We start from the raw sequence: 19787 nt of genomic DNA, 5'->3' as shown, positions 1-19787 counted from the left end.
GAGATACATAATAACTAGATCAACCTTAGCTTTTGTCCAAGAGCTTATCAACCTATCCAGGGCAGTCAGCATGCCCTACAAGACAGTGTGTCACTTGTGTAAACCCTACATTTCTGTCTCCTTAACTATAAGATCTCTACAATTGTTTTTTTCTAGGAATGGGCACTCAGCCAGTCATCTTTATGAGTGTCTCTTCACAAAGCTAGGTGTCTTGGATTAAATTTTTTTGTTACTTTTGTAATTTTTAGTATTTTTCTCGTTTTGAAATTTTGTGGAAGCTTTTTTGGTTCTGTAGATAATCAGTTGACATTTTTCTAAAGAATTCCACTAGTGTGCTCACCTAAGTTTAAGTTTTTTTTTATATATGTATTGTTTGGTTTCTTCCAATTTTTACGCTTACAATACAGTTACACCTATTACTGCAAACAATTATTGCTTGAAGGACCTGCATTTTTTTACTTAAAGTAATTTTATAGCAAAAATACTTTCAATAATCAGACACTTCTGTCGATCAAACATTTTGATGTACAGTACGCTATAAATTGCTTTTATGCTGCATATTTTTTCTCATTACTGTGTGCTTGCAATGAAAATTGAATTAACTAGGTAATTCTATATGTAGTAGTGTTTTGTCTTATCCCCCTTTTTTTTTTTTGTGTAGACCTTCACCTCTCCATTATGCAGCCCACCATATCCTTACTACAGGGTCACGGGGGTCTGCTGGAGCCACTCTCAGCCAACACAGGGCGCAAGGCAGGAAACAAACCCCGGGCAGGGTGCACACACACACTAGGGACAATTTAGAAACGCCAATGCATCTAACCTGCACGTCTTTGGACTGTGGGAGGAAACCCATGCAGACACTGGGAGAACATGCAAACTCCACGCAGGGAGGACCGTAGACCTTAACAAAATGTCTTAAATCCCATACTCTTACCATAATGTCAGGTACTGTAGTTCAGTACTACAGCATCCCAGTTATATATATAACCCCAGGCAACTTCACAGAGTGAAAGGGCAGACAGGAGAAAGAGCTTCACATTTAATTATGTATTATAGATAATGTTTTATTGTAACTAGTGCCGTATCAAGCAAACAGATTGTGGCTTTATAAACCAAACTAATGCAACCTGATATTGCTAGATGTTTAGTTTCAGGTGTCACCTAAACTTCTTTCTTGTCCGCTTTCTTCAGATCATCAATTTGGTCTGCTCTCATCATGATGGAAAATGGCAGAGAGTGAACATGCCTTAGCAAGCCTCTCTCTTTATTGTCTCTCTACAGGTCCTGACACTCATACAAACACCTATCTCCTGGGTCATTCACCAGTAAAACAGCTTGGGTACGGTCCCCCACCTCAAGCCTATATTTATACTTGCTTCCAGCAAAAATGAAGAAAGGATGCATTTGAGCCATAAAACTGTCCCTCTCTGGTCAATTATTATCAACAAAGCCCTGGGGGTAGAAAAAACTGGTTTGTCCGGCTTCCTTACTCTTAAAACATTATACTGTACATGTATAAAGCTAATTTTACAAATAAAGATGTACAAAATATTTATCAACCTATATGCTAATTATTCTTATTTTTTAAAAACATTTAACCACAAATTTGAATCTTAACACAACACATTTCTAAGAAGGGGCAGATGCTGCTTTTCTTTCTTAGAAAACTCAATTGTTTTAAAGTGGACAAAACCATAATGACACTTTCAAGTGGTCTTTTATTGAAACTGTTGTCACATTTGTTTTTATTTGTTTATTTGGCAACCTCAGAAGTAAGAATATAAACCATCTTAATAACATTGTAAAAACTAACAATAAAATTATTGGTTTGCAGCAGACCTCTCTCGCTGAGCTGTTTTAGAAACCGGTTACAAAAAGGCTGACTCAGTTATGTCAGACAATAGCAATCCTCTATAATGTGTAAATTTTAGCTTTTGGCCATGAAGCTTCAGATTTAAGTTTCTAATGGTAAAGGGCAAAATATTTAAGAGCTGTTTTGTTCCCAGAGTTATGAGCATTTCTAATTTTGTTACTTGTGGGGATGATGCTAAATTCTGAATTATTTTTTAGTGTAATGTTAAAAGTACAGTAAAGCCTCAATTATTCTTCAGGAGTCGGGACCGTGGCTATGATGAATAAGAGAAAAGACAAATAACAGAACAGCTATTTTAAAAATGATATACAACAGATTAGTTTATTGAATAGTCGTATTTATTTACAAAACAAAACTATGTTAACAAAATATAATATAGTTTAAACAGAATTAATTACTTCATATAATATTGTAACAACCGGCATAATAAACAAATTGAGCTCAGAGGTACTGGAGTTTTCTGTTTTATTTGGAGTCTTCCAAATAAAAACTCTTTGGAGTTCCATAACAAATGGTGCCCTGTCTTATGCACCATTATCTGGGTTACAGCGCACACCTACAAAACAATAAAAGAAAGCTTTTCCTACCAGTCAGTTTATCTTCTTCCACTTACATTCTTTTTTTCTCTATATAGCAAACACTCCTGCTTATTGTCTCCTGACTCCCTACTCAAAACTTCCTTACACTGCACCTCCTAAGAGGCGTGTCAGCCCCTTACAGAACAGAAGCCCTTCAGCCAGTCCCATCACTTGCAGTATTCATTCCAAACTTTCTGCTTCTTTACAGTACATCAGAAGCTGCCTGCACATCACAATACATTAACAAAACAGAATTTAAAAAGAAAATTACATTACAGAAGAACATTAGCATTAAACAGAATAACATAACCATCATTGGTTTCCATTTTCAACACATTTTTTCCGTTTTGTCAGCTTCATGCTTTATATCGTTCACTGTTCTTCCTACTCAGTAAATTGAAGCAATACTTGAAACACTCTCACAGTTTCATAAATGTTTAAAAATTTCAATTTTTGTGACAATTCCAACACCACACGCATATGTTTATCAGCCATAACAATGTATAGTAGATTAATTATAACAAAAGAGAAAAGTTATAAAACGCTATTAAAACCGAAGGTATGTAACTGAAACTGTAGTGCTGTTTTTTTTTTTTTTTGCCCTAACGGTTAATTAAGACTGACGATTAATCGAGGAATGGATATTCATGGTTTTACTTTATTTACTAATGTTTATACTAATCTTGAGTATATGTGCTTATGATAACACTGGTTGTTAACTGTTGTGTTCTTGCTTATTTTCTTGTGTTTGTGTAACAATGTCTTATGTTTTTGTACTCTTCAGTTGCAAACAAATAAATAATAGTCTGCCTAACCCAAGTATAAATTAAATGCCTGTATGAAATATACAGTAAACATACAATGTTGGCTTATAATTGTCATTGTTTGTAAACTGTTATTACTTATATTCACCTAGGGAATTGCATGTGATGTTACTGAATCTGTATAAAGTAACCAGTATAAAGTGTTGAGATTTAGAAGGGCTGCTACTGATGGGAATTTATGCTCAAACAAACAAAAAAAAATTAAAACCTTGAAATCTAACATATGCCTAAATGTCACCGGTGTCTCTCTTGTCTGGAAGAAAAGATAAGACTATAAAGATATGAGATGTGACTACTCAGTATTATACACATTGTCAAATTGCCTATTATCAGTAAACATTTATCAAATTAGCAACAAAATCCAGCATTGCCTCAAAGATAGTTTGACTATAACATTAGCACTATAACACGTAACAATGTTAATCTCATGTTTCCATGGAAAATTTACTTATTTATTCCTATTTAATGGAACCCTGTGGTGACCAGTTCTGGACAATCAACAATATTAATTTATATAGCACATTTTCATAAAAAAAACAATGTAGCCCAAAGTGGCTTACAAGATGTCAAAGAGAAAGTTACAAGAAAAGAAAAACAAGATTAGGCAATAATATTAAAGTGTAAGTAACAAAGAAAAAGGTAAGGTCAGATGGCCGGGAGGACAGAAAACACAAAAAACTGTCCAGTGGCAAGCAATGTGAACAACAGCCATAGATAAAAGAAAGAAAAAATGTCATGTAAAGTCGTGTCGTATATCCATTACCCATTCGTATAGTCAAAATGTGTGCATTTTTGTTAATGTGTTACTGTTACTACCTGAAAACTGAAGATCATCTGAAAAGACATCATTCCCACAAAACTGTATATTTGCATTGAAGATCCACCTTTCTCCCTCATTCATTGAATCCTTTAAAATTATTTTAACCATGCATTCTGTGATATCTTAAAATAAGTTTCTGTGGATTGCAACATATCTTAAAATACATTTCAAGGTATCCTTAAAGTGACAGCAGGAAGCTATTGAAAACTCAGGAAGTTTTCCTGAGAGCCAATTAGATATTTCAAAATGCACAGGAAGTTATTTTAAAACATCTTGAAATTCTTTTCAGATATCTTGAGCTGAAGAGGGGATCATTCACATTTCTGATCTTAAAATTAATTTGGACATGTGTCTCAATACAAATTCTGTTTTCCATAGAGCTGGTTAAGCCGCCATTTGTAGTATAATATTACATTTATTTAAAAATCTTAATACATTTACTAAAACTTCTTAAGTGCACACTTTTATTGAAGAATTTTTTTTCTTTGTGTGTCATGTTTTTTTTTCTGTCCACTAAAAGTATCTGCTTTGATTTATTGTCAGAATTTTTCATGGTATCTGATTAGCTTTGTAGTTTAAGTTGAATTTATTTTTATTTCATAATAAAAATGAATTGTGACTGTTTTTAATAGTGTTGCTTGATTTGTAGTAGATGTGTGGTGGTGGTTGTTGGCTTCTCTGATTCAATATTATCTTTTTTAATTTGTATGAAATGTAAAGTAGTATCACTTACAGTAAGGAATATGCTGTTATATTGAAAGGGTTTCTGCTGGATGAGTCCACAGTTGACAGTGTGCTAGTCTTGTCAATCAAGAAGAGAAAACGTCCACATTTTACCAATTTGAGATCAACATAATTATTACATTTCCTGTAAATTGGTCATATGCCAGATTTTTCTGATGGTCTGTCTTTTTCATTCCTTGGCCTAGCTCTTGCTATATAAGCTGCACCCAAAAAAATTAACATTTTTTCTTTGTTGTTGTTTCAGTGTTTACAACATAATTACATACTTAAGTAATCTCTAGCTCTATGTAAAATGTGAATCAACTTGATTGATTGCATTTAATTTCATGGTCTGTTAAAGCTTTGGCTATCAACCTACTGTATGGCTAATAGCTCTTGATATACAACACATTAAAATCAGACCTACAGCTACTGTAGCAAGGTATACCATGTACCAAATTGTTAACTTTACACTGACCTTTTTTAAATAGGAAAGTTGTTGCATGCCATCTTACTAAAGTATCATGGTCCTGTTTAATATTTTTGTTCATACTTATTTATGTATGTAGTGCTCTGGTAGCAGGTTTCGTAATCATCAGGAAAACTGGAGTGAAACATGTGGCATATGGCAGAGTATAGTAAGTAATTCATTAATCAATACAAGGACAGCTAAACAAACAAGCCTAACACAGACTTGGTTGTTCTAGGTTTGTTCAGAGGCTTTTAGTTTCTCTTACAACAATACAGAGGTTTAATTTCTGTTTGATTTTACCTTTTCTTTTTGTTAGCTCTGTGTGGTTGAAGTGCTGATGATTGGGTTTGCAGCTTTTGCATGACATCACACGCACATTTTTTTACCCAAGCACACAGATTATATTGAGACAGATCTGTTAAGCTGAGAATTATTTACCTTGTGTGTGTGTGTGTGTGTATATATATATATATATATATATATATATATATATATATATATATATATATATATATATATATATATATATATATATATATATATATATATATATATATATATATATATATATATATATATATAGTGACACTAGAGGGTGCTGTCACTCCTCAAACCCACAGACAAAACGTTCTGATACTGGAAATATTTTAATTTCTTCTCTTTGAATATAATGTGCTTTTCAAGCACCTCCACCACCACAATACATAATACATACAATAATCAATAACAATACAATAAATCAATCCTCCACTCCCAGGAGCTCCATCATCACATTACCTCCCAACTCCAGCTCAGCTTGCTGGGTTTCCTATAGTCCTTGATCCGGAAGTGTTCCTGACCTTCTGTTCATGTGATTCCATAGCACTTCCGGGTCAGATGAAGACTTATATTTTTTCTTCAGCCCGGAAGTACTTCTGTTCTTCTGTCCCCGTGATTTGGGAGTACTTCCAGGCTACAGGGAAAATAAAAATCCCTGCATTGTCCCACGATGGCACCCACGGTACCCAGCAGGGCTGTGAAGCCGAACTCCATCTCCCATTGTGCCCTGCAGGAATCCAGGGCACCTCCATGCTGCACGGAAGACGCCATCTAGCGTCTTTAGCAAACATGATCTCTGCACAATAATGTGCACTGAAGTCTCCCCAGTATGTACAGTGTAATCAGAAATACTGCTCTGTGTCCATTTGAGAGGAAGTTATTCTTTGTAAAATTAATCTCTTGTTCAAGCAGTTGTGTTTCTTCTTTTAATGTCTGAGTCAATTTGCAGTAAGATAAAATGTTTTTTTAATGTAATGGCGGTTATTGCACCACTAAATTGCCATATTGTCAGACTGCTGCAGAAAACGTCTCACTTAATCCATTTGAGGCTCAAAGTAAGGTGGTACCTGTGCTCAGCAACATCAGGTCCAAGGCAGGAAACAGCTCTGGACAGTTCATTGCAGGACACAGGGTCCAAATTGAAATCATCTGTTAACCTAACATGAATGTCTTTTGAAATGGGGGAGGAAAACTTCAGTTGCCACAGGACACAGGGAGAAAGTGCAAACTGCACATGGACAATATTCTAGGTGTGGAATTTAAAATCAGGGAGCTGGAACTGTGAGGCCACTGCATTTTGTCAACCATTGTGTCAAAATATGATACCCTCTAAAAAGTAGATATCTAGGGTTTTCCCAAGACTTTTTTTTTCAGCTGGAATGGTGAAGGAGGTACAAGATAGTTTTTAGAAACAAATAAAAGGTAACTGTGCAGTATTATAAAGTCATTAATAAAATAAAACCTTTAAGTATTCATAGTGATTAAAGACACAATTTTATAGGTTAATTATTATCTTTTTCTTACAGTCAGATTGTCTATGCCTTTTTAATAATTGAACATGATGGGATGTGGTCCCTTGCAAGAAGCAAGCATCACATTGTTTAGAGTGTTATAATTTAATTTGTGTGATTTTTCAGACAGGTTTTTTATTCGTTTTGGAGCAAGAAATCCCCTCTTCTATTTTGCTGTGTACAGCTAGTTTTGCTAAATGTGGAAAATATTTCTTAAGTTGAGATATTAGTACAGTATTTTTTTAATTTATATTATTCAACTGTCCTTTCATCATTTAGCAGCTGTCCTTCCTCGTTTAATACAGTCATAGATTTAAGCTACACAACTTCTGTTTTCAAAATAATAATCAAATTAGTCTCCGCAGACTCATTTTGGTTATAACTTTCTGTACTGAAAAGTTGACCCATCAGTAAATTTTATTTTTAGGTGGTTAACAATTGTGCCTAAGTTTTTATCATATATTCGAATCCTGAATATGTAATATTATTATGTGAAATAATTCATTTGAAGGTTTGACCTTTCACCAGCAAGAGGCTGATAAATATTTTGAAAATGTCTGCTGGGATTATTTTTCCATTTTAAGATGAATAGTGTGGTGGCTTAACTTACTGCCTTCCCTTAGCCCATGCCCAAAACCACATTGGACAATAAGGGCAACACATCTAAAAGCATCAATGATGAAACAAAATTATGTGTTTTAGTATATCTAAGCAAACCTTCATCTGTTCTATCGTTTTGTTTTGTGGCCTCCTTTTTGAGTGCAGGCAAAACACTTTTACTACAATGCAAAGTTATAAGAAAACAACTTAGTCTCATTAGCTACTTTAAGTTTAATATGAGGAATATTCTGTATATTTTGTGTGTTTGTGTTAAACCAGTCATATTGTAGTGGTATTTTGCAAGAAGAAAACAATTGTCTTAAAATCTCATTACACTTCACTGAATAAGTACTTTCAGCAGTTGTTTAGGCGAGAGCCCGTCGATAGGTTTACACAATGACAGTTGACCATAAGTCAGTCACTTGTATCTTTCATCAGTTTTACAACTCCCTTTTATTTCGCCATAGCTACTCCATTTACTCAATTGTTAATTTAACTTGCAATTCGCAAAAGTTTAAGGAAATGTTCATTTAATTTCAAAAACTCTTTCATTTTTCTTTTTGAGATTCCCATTATGAGAAATAAGATCACTGCACACACATTTTTATTATTGGCATTTGTTGATGCTGGCTGTTTTGTCATCTACTCATTTTGAAACTTTGAAGGTATATTTTTTTCAGGTAAGAATTTAAATAATATTGAAGTCAATACTTGAACTGTGTAAATAACAGATCTGAGTAAATTTGTTTTCACAATAGAATCAGAGTTAGTCTGTTGATATCCTTTTCAAAAAATAATAGCTGATTAGCTAAAGGGAGACCAGGCATCCTCTTTTTTGTGACTTTATTTATAAATTTCCTAAAATTATCTAATATGTAGTCTTGATAGCTACTTAGACTGTGTAAACAAACAGCAAACGTGCATATTTTGTACCGTCCATGTGCACCCCGTATATGTTTTGAACTCGCATGCAACATAGGGTTTGTTCAAAGAAAAGCACACATGACATGAGTCAGTTGACAGCCTAGGAGGATTGGGTAGAGCTAAATTGCTATTCAGCATCTACTTATAAGTACAAAATTGCCCAAAAAAGTACATGTACAGACAAGTAAAATAAATAAATAATTGATACCTGTGTTTTCAAGCAGGACATAGTGAATGGGAAGGCAAATGTATGATCAGTACCGCTGGCATGTGCAATTTAAACCTAATCTTCACTCTGAAAAATCACCAAACCTTTGATACGGGAGAGACCTCATTAGCAGAAGTGTTAGACTATTTGGAGGCTAGTTTCATTATTTTAAAATGTTCCATTAAAACTGATCATTTCTAAAGTTATTGAGAACTTCTCATAAGTTATAGATATAGCTGCCTTCACTTCTACTTCAGATGTTAACATGTCTGATATACTAAAAACATTAATATTAAAGTAGCATGTTTTTGTGTTTATCCATTCTTGCTGTTATGCAAGAGAAGTAACCCTGAAAGTCCTTAAAAAGTTACTAAGGAGCTGAATAAAAAGTAAACTAACACATTTAAAATGATTTATTAATTTTTCTAATCAAAGAACCAATGAATATGAAGGTTAGTGTCAAGTTTTGTTTATATCCCTACCCCTGATTGTGTTGTTTGAAAAACAAAATCTGATCACACTAATAAATAGGTAGATAAGCCTTCTTTGGCCTCTGTGCTGCTTGGACAAAAATTAAAAATGTGCTATTCAAAAAAGCACCAGGTAAGATACAAATCAACTGCATCGCAACCAAACATGCTGTTGAACCAGTCCATTTAAAGGTAAGTCGATGCATATACTGTACAAAGGGCTTTACAGTACCCCAACCAGTAATAATATTGCGTATCTGTCTTACCCAGTGTCGAAAAAAAAGACAAAAGACACCTCCACATTTTTTACTCTTACTCTTTTACAGTCTATAGTGCAACCGTATTGATTACAACATCAGTGATAAATTATAATAGTAACCTCCCGCTCACAACCACAGCAATAAAGTCTACTAGTCCGCATTCTCTCCATCCCTCTTAAATTTTATTCCAACGCCACCAAAAATTGAACCTGGTTTGGTGAGAATGAAGATGTCTATACTGATGATATATTGATTCAAAAAGCTGTTTCAGTACTGTATCAAATCCCAGCTCTAGCGTCTTCATCCTCAGCTTGATATTTCAAGTGAATTATTGCTCAGTTTGAATTTTTACAAGACAATATATTGCAGGATTTTCTCAAAACTGTAAACTAGCATGTGATTTTCTTTTTTTTTTCCTCCTCCTTTTTTTCAGGCCGCAATGAGTTGATAGCCCGATACATAAAGTTGCGCACAGGGAAAACCCGGACAAGGAAACAGGTAAATATAAATTAAAGCTTTTATTCATATGGACTTATCGCCGGCAGTTTTAGTAGTGAATGTCTACATAAACTTAAAGTAGCTGTTATTTGGGCACATCTATAGTAATAACACAGTAAAAGCTTTCATTTCATTAAGATTTGTACATCAGAAGTTTTAAAAAAGCAGCTTGTTCATCTTTGTAACCATTTAGTATAAATGAGTACTTCTGAGAATCTTATCCTGACATTTAAAACTGTATCTCTGGTCCACATTGACATGGCCTCTGATATGTTGTCTTACAGTAAGTCATACTGAGAAAATATCACAGAAGCCTGTCGTGTTTAGTTATTTGTAAAAAAAAAAAAAATAATAATAATCAGAGATGATCTCAGGAGGAATGAAAACCATTACTGTACACTGATAGACGTTGGCTTGTAATCAGCTGTACGCTAATAGCCTCCACATAACTAAAATGTTGGAAAAAAAGGATGATCATTTTGAAAACTGTAAAGTAACTGAATATGCTAAAGTGTGATCACCCCTAAATAATACAATATGCAACTTATTAATATTGCTTTCAATTATTGCATATGCTGATCAAGGGGTCTTACAACTGTATAGTTTATCTTTTTAAAAATTAGAGTTCAGTAACATTTTGTGCATTTATCCTTATCCTTGTGGAGTCACCACAAGGCCATAGTTTTAAAAAGATGTGAAAGGGTATTGTTGAATTTAAATTAACAATTTTAACCCACCTAAATTACAGTGCTTCAGTTTATATACCAGAATCCTGGAATTAATGTAATCTAATAGCTCTTCCCATGACTTCTTGCATGCTTATATTACTCATATAATATGGGGGAAAAAAAAGATTGCTTACAGTATTGTAGCTTTGGCCTTACAAGTGCATAATACAGTCTAAGCATACTGTTTCCTGATTTATATTTTATATAGGTATTTATACATCCAATACCCCATTAAATTGTCCTCAATTGTATTTCCATTGAGCAGTTATATAGAATATTTTACTATTCCTAAAAATTCACAATTTTTGATTTGGACCTCATTTGCCACATAACTGCTTATATTTGATTTTTTTTCCAGATCAGTTCACAGGGTTATTTTTTTGCCAAGTCAAAGATACCACTAATCACTTAATGCATTCTTGTACACAAATTAACCCTTTTAGATGGTATCTAAATTATTTCTATAATTTGTAACAAAGGCGGTATATTGGCTTACACCAGAGGCACATATAAAAACAGGTACATTTTTATTTTTCTTCACCTGTGGGGCACGTCTTTTCCATGTCCCACAGGCACAACACAGTCCCAAAGCAGCACACTCTTAACCACCACTCCTCTCTGTCAAGCCTCCCGACGCTGGCCTCTTGAGTGGTGGCTGCTGGCCCCTTTCATGGTGCTGCAGGTGGTTGACTGCCAAGTTCCGGCTGCACTTCAGGGTGAGGCGAATGCACTGCCCATAAGGGCTCAGGAGTTCCAGCTGCAGCACCCCCTGGTGGTGCCTGCAGGACCCAACAGGGCTGCACCCAACTCCAATTCCCATGGAGCCATGCGGGAAACTGAGGCACTGCCCCAACCCAGGTGGGGTGGCCATCTAGCATCCAGGGGGAGGTATTGCAAAGTCCATGGCTGCTCCCCCTGAACATATACTGACCCTGGCCGTCCGCCACAAATTAAAAAAAAAACACACACACTTTCAATTCTGGAAAAAAAAAAAATCCTTGTCCTGAGTTCTTGACTTGTCTACACACATCTGCATTCTACCTTCAGAAACCTTCCATCTTGTGGTATGATGATGAGTCTTCACTGGGGTACCTTGTCAGTAGTTTGTTCAAAATCAAGGTAAATAATATAGATTGCTTCTTCATAATCTGATTTTGTTACATCTTGCCTGAAGAAGGGGCCTGAGTTGCCTCGAAAGCTTGCATATTGTAATCTTTTTAGTTAGCCAATAAAAGGTGTCATTTTGCTTGGCTTTTCTTTACATACTTACAAAATTCTAGCATAATCGCTGACTCTGCCAGCAGATGTTGACTGTATGCCAACATACTTTTACTTGATATCTGTTTTTCATCTTGTCTTTAAATAATTAAACACCATAATAAACCTTGTAGTCAGGTTGACTTGTTCACTTATTTGTGATTCAATATAGATTATATGATGTAAAGTTTATGCCTATGCACAGTCGCATTACTGTAGGATATCAAACGCCAAAACCTAAAGCAGTGGGCTGCATTACTAACATAATAACATGAGCACGTTAGGCTTAAGTCCAGCTTTAAGGTCTATAGATTGTCCAAAAGTACAGTAAAATAGAGTTGCATTAATGCTGTTCCAGTAGTCAGAAGTATTAATGATAATCTGCACTTATATCACATTTATAGCAGTATTAGTGTTTAAACAGAATGTGAGAGTGTGTAACATTTTCAAGCAACTGAAGAAGAAAACAAGTTAAATTAAGATTTACTAGTATACAGAAGTTGTATATGTAATGTTAATAAAGCTGGTAGACTTTTTCTGTACTAAACCCAAATAAAGATATGTACATTTATTTGTCATTAGTGGTCGAAACTTAAACATACAGTACTTAACTAGCATTCATTGTGCCAACTATGGAAATATAATATGTGTAAATATCACTTGCTTTTTAAATGAAATAGGAATATATTAATGTGCTGTGATCAGTATTCAAGAATATTTAATAGAAAGGTGTCTTAAAGAAACTACACTTTAACCTGAGCCATTGATGTGAAACCGCCTGCATAAGTAAGTCAAGTTATTGCAGTGTGACATGTGTCTGCTGAGGAATTTCTTCAAAACAACATTGGTCTCTCCTCTAGTTGTCCTCTCTGACACAGCAGTGGGGTGACTCAAACAGATGGACGTTTGGGTTACAGAATAGCTCCTTCTGCCAGCAAAACTAACCGCAGACAACTTTAGGTGACTGGATGGGGGCTTCTAACTACAAGGATGCCTTTTATGTAGCAGCCTCTCAGCCTTACTGCACTCGCTTCTGTTGCTGCAGTCAGTAATATGCATAATTGTTCACAATGCTGACTATATTAATAAACCTGCCTACCTAATTCAGCCTTTAGAGCCAATTCTTATCTCACAGTTGTGATTTGGCTGCTGCCAAGAATGAAACATGTCTGTGGTAACAGTAAGCTTTTCTTACGTTTTAAAAGGTGGGAGTCAGGATTACTAATGCATGTTAAGTTATCTCATATGTGTCAGTGGCATGTAGAAATTTGACAGTGAAAAACCTTTGGGGATTTTTATGCCCACTTATTATCCCATACATGGAAATGCAGAAAAGAATTACTCTAGAAAAAGACAATAGTTTTTTTTATTCCACCACTTGAACCAATATACTGTACCAGGTGTATTTTTATTTTAAATACAGTGCAATTTCAAATGTAAAGTGGTAAACCTTTGCATAAAATATTGAAGTTTACCATCCCCAATGAATGACAGCATTACATATGAGAAGCAAAGTAAATATAGGTTGACTGTTGCCATGAAATTTCTAATTTGTGCATCTCCGCTTTGTAATAGTAATGTTAAAAAACAAAAACCTGAGGTATTTACTGGGGAGTTTTCAATAGTCATTGTCTTGTATGAATACAAAAGTACAGTGGCTCATAGGCAGTATCTTATTTTTGCTTGTTGTTTTAGGGGTTTCCTCATATTACACACAGTAATTAAGGTATTGGGACCGGGCCAGAAGGTGATGGAAATGATGGGCCATGCTAAGTTTTTAAGGTTTTTTTTATTTTCTGCTATTAGCTCACACTTACAATCCACTGTACTCTTAACAGGAGTAGCTGTGTATTTAAATTTCTTTTTAGTTCATATGTAGTATGACTGAGATGGCAGGGAAAATACAGTATTATATCTGTGGCCAGCTAATATACAAACAAGTTTCAAGAGAGAGTTTTGAGAGAGAATTGTTTTTAAATGCACAACTGGAAAAGATTTATTCTTTCCAGTTATACATGGACACAGGTTGGAGTCTCTTTTCTGAATGGCTGAATACTGCAATCCCTTCCTAAAAATCCCTGTCTTGCAGAGAGACCGCTGTCTTAGTCTGTTTTAGTTTAACTCAGACATAGCAGCACAAACACAGCTGTGTCATATTTTATGGTATCTTGAACTTGTGTTATATGAAATGTGTAAAACTTTAGATAATTCAATAAGAATAAACATCTACTTTTCAATTTGTTTACAAATAAATGACTTCTTATTTCAAGTCTTTTGAAATTTTAAATTAGTGGTCATTTTTTCTATCGTAAGAACTGGTACTGGAAGCACTGTGTTTTCCTGTGTGAGAGTGTTTCTTTAAAACTGTTTCGCACCCTTTAGGTATCTAGTCACATACAGGTGTTAGCACGGAAGAAAGTACGGGAATACCAGGCCGGAATCAAGGTAGGTGCTGCCTCTGGAAACAGAGGCCTCTTGTTTGGGCGTCTTCTTCCTCCTTGGTTACGGCTTTTCTTTTTTTTCCTCTCTTCTTTTTCTTCCCTTCTGCTGTTCTTTCTGCAGGTTTCTAGCCATTTGCAGGTTCTTGCCCGGAGAAAATCTCGCGAGATACAGTCAAAGCTGAAGGTATGCGCTTCTCTGCAGGGCCTAATGGTGGGAAATGGGAGGAGGTGGGGCTTGCACAGTATTAGCAGCAAATCTATCCCATCCAATAGAATTTGGTGAAGACAGCTTTTTTTTTTTTGCTGTAGCAGCAGAAACCTTTAACTGTGGTAGATCACAATTTAGAATGTTAAGCTTATTTTTTGTTGTACTTGGAGTGGCAAAAATAAGGCATCTGCATACCTGTAGCAGCTTCTCCATTATTGTCTGATCAAGACATACAAGAGAACCTGTGTAGCTTTAAACTACTCTATGATTTATACACTTAAGAAATTGCATTTTTCTTCTTGCATCATTTTGTATTACAGTATATACATAAACATTTGCAGAATTTGAGAACAAAAAGTGGTAAGCTTCTAGAGATATTTTGTTTTTCATTGTCCCCGTTTGCTCTTTCTACTGAAGGAAAAGGACTTACAGAATTCAGGATAAATAGTACATTATGTATATGTAATATACATAATTCCTTTGGAATTTTTACTTTTTGGAACAGTTTTTTGATCTTAGAATTCGGCATTGTAACACATCTGTTTTTTTCTAGCATAGTCAGCATTATCTGTTAGTGAACAGGAAAGGAATATTCTGTTTCAGAAGCATTAATTGTTGCAGTCTGCCGTTCTTCATGTTTATAGTTGCCAGTGATGTAAATTTGTTCAGAATTTACAGTCAGCACAGAAACAAATAGGAGGGTTGAGCGAGGTTAGAGGCTGTGTTTGCTTTTGCTTTATTTGAGCACGCTGCAGCTGTTTCCATTGCTAACATTCTGGTGCTTCATTGCCAACTCTTTTCTGCGTTCTGCCCTTAACTTTCCTTCTTTTTCTCTGGTGGGTTGTTGATGAATTTTTGCTCTGTCCATTCAAACTGGTGACTGAAATGGGATGGGTACACACAAAAAGTAGAACCTACAACCTTGGTGATCTGTTTAATGGAACTATTTAGTAGGTTTGGTATAATATAGCAGTATATTTTTGGACATTCTTGCCACTCTTCTGCACTGTACAGTATAATAACATTGACACTAAATAACATGCTCCACAATGTTCATTTTCGCAGCCAGTGCTGGTTGTTTCTGTTAATGAAAGAAAATGCCTAGGAGTGTTGAGTGTGGTGTACTAATCCAGAAAAAGAAGTCTAAGCATTACATTTGTGTGCTTTACACAAAAGCGGAAACACTGACATGCTACTAGATAAATGCCCATCGACTTTGGAGTTGGGAATCACTTGAGAAAAATAATTTGTTAGACTGCATCTTGTATGTATTTGGTTTCCTTCTTTATGCTGATGTGTGTATCATTTCTTCATCTCTTTGCCTATTATTGATTCATTCATTCTCTTACAATCTGACTTTTTCTGCAAAGTATTATTGCATACTGTTCAAATTTTTGTATCCACAAGATATCTGAGATATTTTTGTCTGATGAACAGTCTTGATAGCAAAGTGTTTTTTTTACAGTTTTACAGGTAATATTGTGTTGTCAGTATGTTTTGGAGAGATTAATGTTTTCCTCCACAAATTGCACAGCCTTGTTTTCATACCTCTGTTGAGTAAGGTTCAAATGATGTGACTTTGCATACTTGTGTTGATGAGAACATCATCACAAAATAACCTGTAGATGTTGCTTCAGTAAAACCTCTAGTGTTTATGAAATGTTTGCCTCTGCCTTAACTCGTTACATTATAGAATGTGTAGATGTGAAATATCATTAGAGAGCAGCATGAGAACATTGGAGCAATTTTCATGAGATAAGGGCATTCAACCCAAAAAAATGCATCAATCCTATTCACCTAATTTCTTTAAAATAACATCAGTTTAAGGTGTGAAGGTCCCCAGAGTACTACTGTCCACCACAGTACTTGGTAATATATTCCATGTGCCTGTAGTGTCTGTAGTTCTTTGTAAGGAAAATTTTTCTAACATTTGTGCAAAATATACTTTTAACTTTCCATCTGCATGGCCTAGACTTTGCTAGAAATACTGCTGGATACATAAAATTACTTTTCATCTGTTGCTATTTCATCCCACTTGTCATGTTACTGTATGTATGAACATGTCAACTCTTGCAATTTCTGACCTCTTTGTTGCCACTTTCAGGAAGTCACACGTTTTAGAGTAAAATAAGAAGCACAGATTAACATTAGGTTCCACTAAATATAATTATAGGAAACATCTTTATGTCCTTTCTACTGTTAGTTACCGTGTGTAATCAGTGTCCAGTAATTTAAAATATTCCACAACCACCAATATATGAGTGTGGAGTACACTCCTTCATATACCTTCTAACAGGGAGGAAAAACACTGGCATTGCCACTGCAGTGAAACTGAGTCATTGAATGCTGGCACTGAATTATTAAGCACGTATTGCTGTCCCTAAAATTCACAATTGTGGATCAAATTGGCAGCAAGGGTAGAACACAGTCAGTAATCATGTAGCTCATTGTTTACATGTTCTTGTGGTGTTTTGTTTGCAAATAAATCCGCATTTTAGCCATATGCAAGCAAGACATTTTGGCACATTTGACATTCAGGTATGCATTGTGTAGAAAGTACAATTTTAGAATGTAATGTAGTCTCACACACTAACTCATGGAGCATTTGTGCCAGTCTGAAATGCCCTTTTCCTCTTACTCTCTCTTTATATTTTTGATTATTTTTTCCTGTTGCCCACTCTTATCTGCTTTTTAAATTATACCCATATGTTTCAGTCACCAGTTTCACAGGCTGAGAGTCCTGCCTTTTAGACTGGGTAAACAAAATGCTAAATGAAACATTAAGTTGATTGTGAGGAAAAGGTCCACGTGCACTGCGTTTACATTGTGTTGTGTCCAAAAATCAGTATTTCTACCAATCCCATCTTGTCAGAACAAAAAATTAGAAATAGGGTGGTTTTGGATAGTGCCACCTGCACAATGTAAATACAGAGCAGTTCCTGTGCTTGAGTGGCACTTCTCCAGTGGCAGACCTGAGCCAAACAAAGAAACACACTTTTTTTTTTGTTAATACCTCAAAGCCATTTTCAGGCAACAGCAAAAGGCCTGCTTTGCACTGTCTTTCCTAGACAGGCCCATGCTACATGACATACAGTTTTACAGGGGGGATTACTTGGCAAGGGAGTACAAGCAGCTACTTCCACAGCTTAGTAAGCCATTGCATAATTGAATTCAGAACTACAATCTGCAGGAAGAACAACGTATAGTTGTGAGGGCCTGCTGCACCATGCCACATCATATGTGACTTGTGGCAGCTATTGTGAGTTTATAAAAAAAAAAAAAAGAAATTCCTGTAATTGACTTGCTAGCACAACAAGGGCTTTTCTCAGGTGTGCCAGTGGAAGGGGGCTGCCCTGCACATTTCATTCACGCCTCATCTGTGATGTGGCATCCAGTGGGGTGGATTTCATATTCCACTCTTCTTCTGTCCAGTACACTAACCGTTTCTCTTTTTCTTGATCCAGGCCATGAATTTGGTAAGTGTTTTCTTTGCCTTTCTACCGCACATATCCATGTCCCGCTCAGCTGCTTAAACTGCATTGGCACAACCTCAGTGCAATTAAACGCCCTTCTAACTTCTCCACAAGCATCCAAAAGCTGCTCATGCTTGGAATGGAGCAGTGCTGAAAGACATTTCTCACTTTGCATGCGTGGGTCCACTAGGCAAATATGGAGTGGGACTATGGGGGGTTTCCAGGGCTGCAAAGCAAGACGGCAAGAGCAAGCATTTTTAGTAATCGCTCATAGATAAGGCATGCCATGCAGGACAGTAAGGCTGCTGTCACTGCCTATAATAATTTCTGAGAGCTTACCCAACAGCCTGCCATTTAGCTGAGATGAACCAGCAAAGCTTTCTTTAATATGGCACTCTATACTGAGACCTGCCTTACTGCAGCATGCTACTGCAAATTGTCCCCGCCTCCATTCTGCTAATAATGCCACTTTTGCTATTTAAGGGCTCGATTCACAAAAGTCTTACACCTTTTTATATGAACCATCTGTGATGTGCAATAGTAATTTGTGGGAAGAGAGTCATTTATCATTTCTTGTGTTTGTTGGTAAGTCATCTTGCAAATGAATGACTCCTGCATTCCACTTTTTTTGGCCATTAGAGTTAACTGTTGGGACAGTAGAAGCAGCAGATTTGAATTCGCCTTATGTAGTTACAGGAAAAGAGAGCGAGTGCCAGAAAATACAGTAGTCTTTCCACCATGAGAAAAGGAACCTGACAAGATCCCCCATTAGCATGCAGTTATTCAGTCAGTCAGTCAGTCTCCAACCTGCTATATCCTAACACAGGGTCACGGGGGTCTGCTGGAGCCAATCCCAGCCAACAAAGGTGCAAGGCAGGAACAAAACAAATAACCATGCAGTTATTTTTCCCCAAAATAAACATTGTTTTCAATTAGACTTTGCCTGTCCTTGAGCCTTGTATAAATTTCAATAGCTGTGAACACTTTGGGATTACAAGGATTTCAGCTTTGATTACACCTAAGAATTTGGCCTGATCTTCAACTAAGTCATAATCTCCTTAAACTAATAACTCAAAAACAATTGTGGTCTGTATTGGTAAGGAATATACTGTATTATTTAAACATTCACAATCCAGGCTGGACAAAGTATATGAACTTTTATATACAGTATATACAAGCAGTCCCCGGGTTACATACGAGATAGGGACTGTAGGTTTGTACTTAAGTTGAATTTGTATGTAAGTCGGAAAAGGTGCAGAAATTTAATAAATGCAGTTGTTGACCGACTGTAACAAAGTGCTCTGCCAATGAATGATGGAGTTTCACCTCTCTCTGACTTTTTTATTATTTCTACTTTATTTTCAGTGGTAGTGGTTTTTCTCTTCTTTACTGTATCACCAGCACTTGCATCAGATTTGTGTTTCAGAGACGTTCTTGAAGGGTGAAGACAAAAGATTAAGATGAGATCTTCTGTACAGCACTGTACACGCTATCACAGCAGGAAGGCACCAGTCGTCAACACGTCTGATGTACTGACAAGAGACAACTTCTTGCTCTGTGCAGAACAGTACAAGCAGGTTTGCTATTGAGAATGAATG

General features: G+C 35.8%; 1 protein-coding gene across 2 annotated transcripts in view; it reads left to right on the top strand.

Moving 5' to 3' along the window:
• The window catches only part of tead3a (TEA domain family member 3 a), a 168312-nt gene that overhangs the window by 107900 nt on the left and 40625 nt on the right, over positions 1-19787 (top strand). The window contains exons 4-7 of one of the 2 annotated variants that reach the window (XM_039748751.1): positions 10018-10082; positions 14450-14512; positions 14630-14692; positions 18181-18192. In XM_039748751.1, the coding sequence (XP_039604685.1) occupies positions 10018-10082; positions 14450-14512; positions 14630-14692; positions 18181-18192 (203 nt within the window). Of the gene's footprint in view, positions 1-10017; positions 10083-14449; positions 14513-14629; positions 14693-17991; positions 18193-19787 lie in introns of those variants that run through there. The other variant, XM_039748750.1, reaches the window with a different exon arrangement.

Source organism: Polypterus senegalus, chromosome 3, assembly GCF_016835505.1.
Source record: "Polypterus senegalus isolate Bchr_013 chromosome 3, ASM1683550v1, whole genome shotgun sequence".
NCBI lineage: Eukaryota > Metazoa > Chordata > Cladistia > Polypteriformes > Polypteridae > Polypterus > Polypterus senegalus.
Note: the sequence above shows the minus strand (reverse complement) of the source record. Positions and strands in the feature narration are given on the sequence as shown.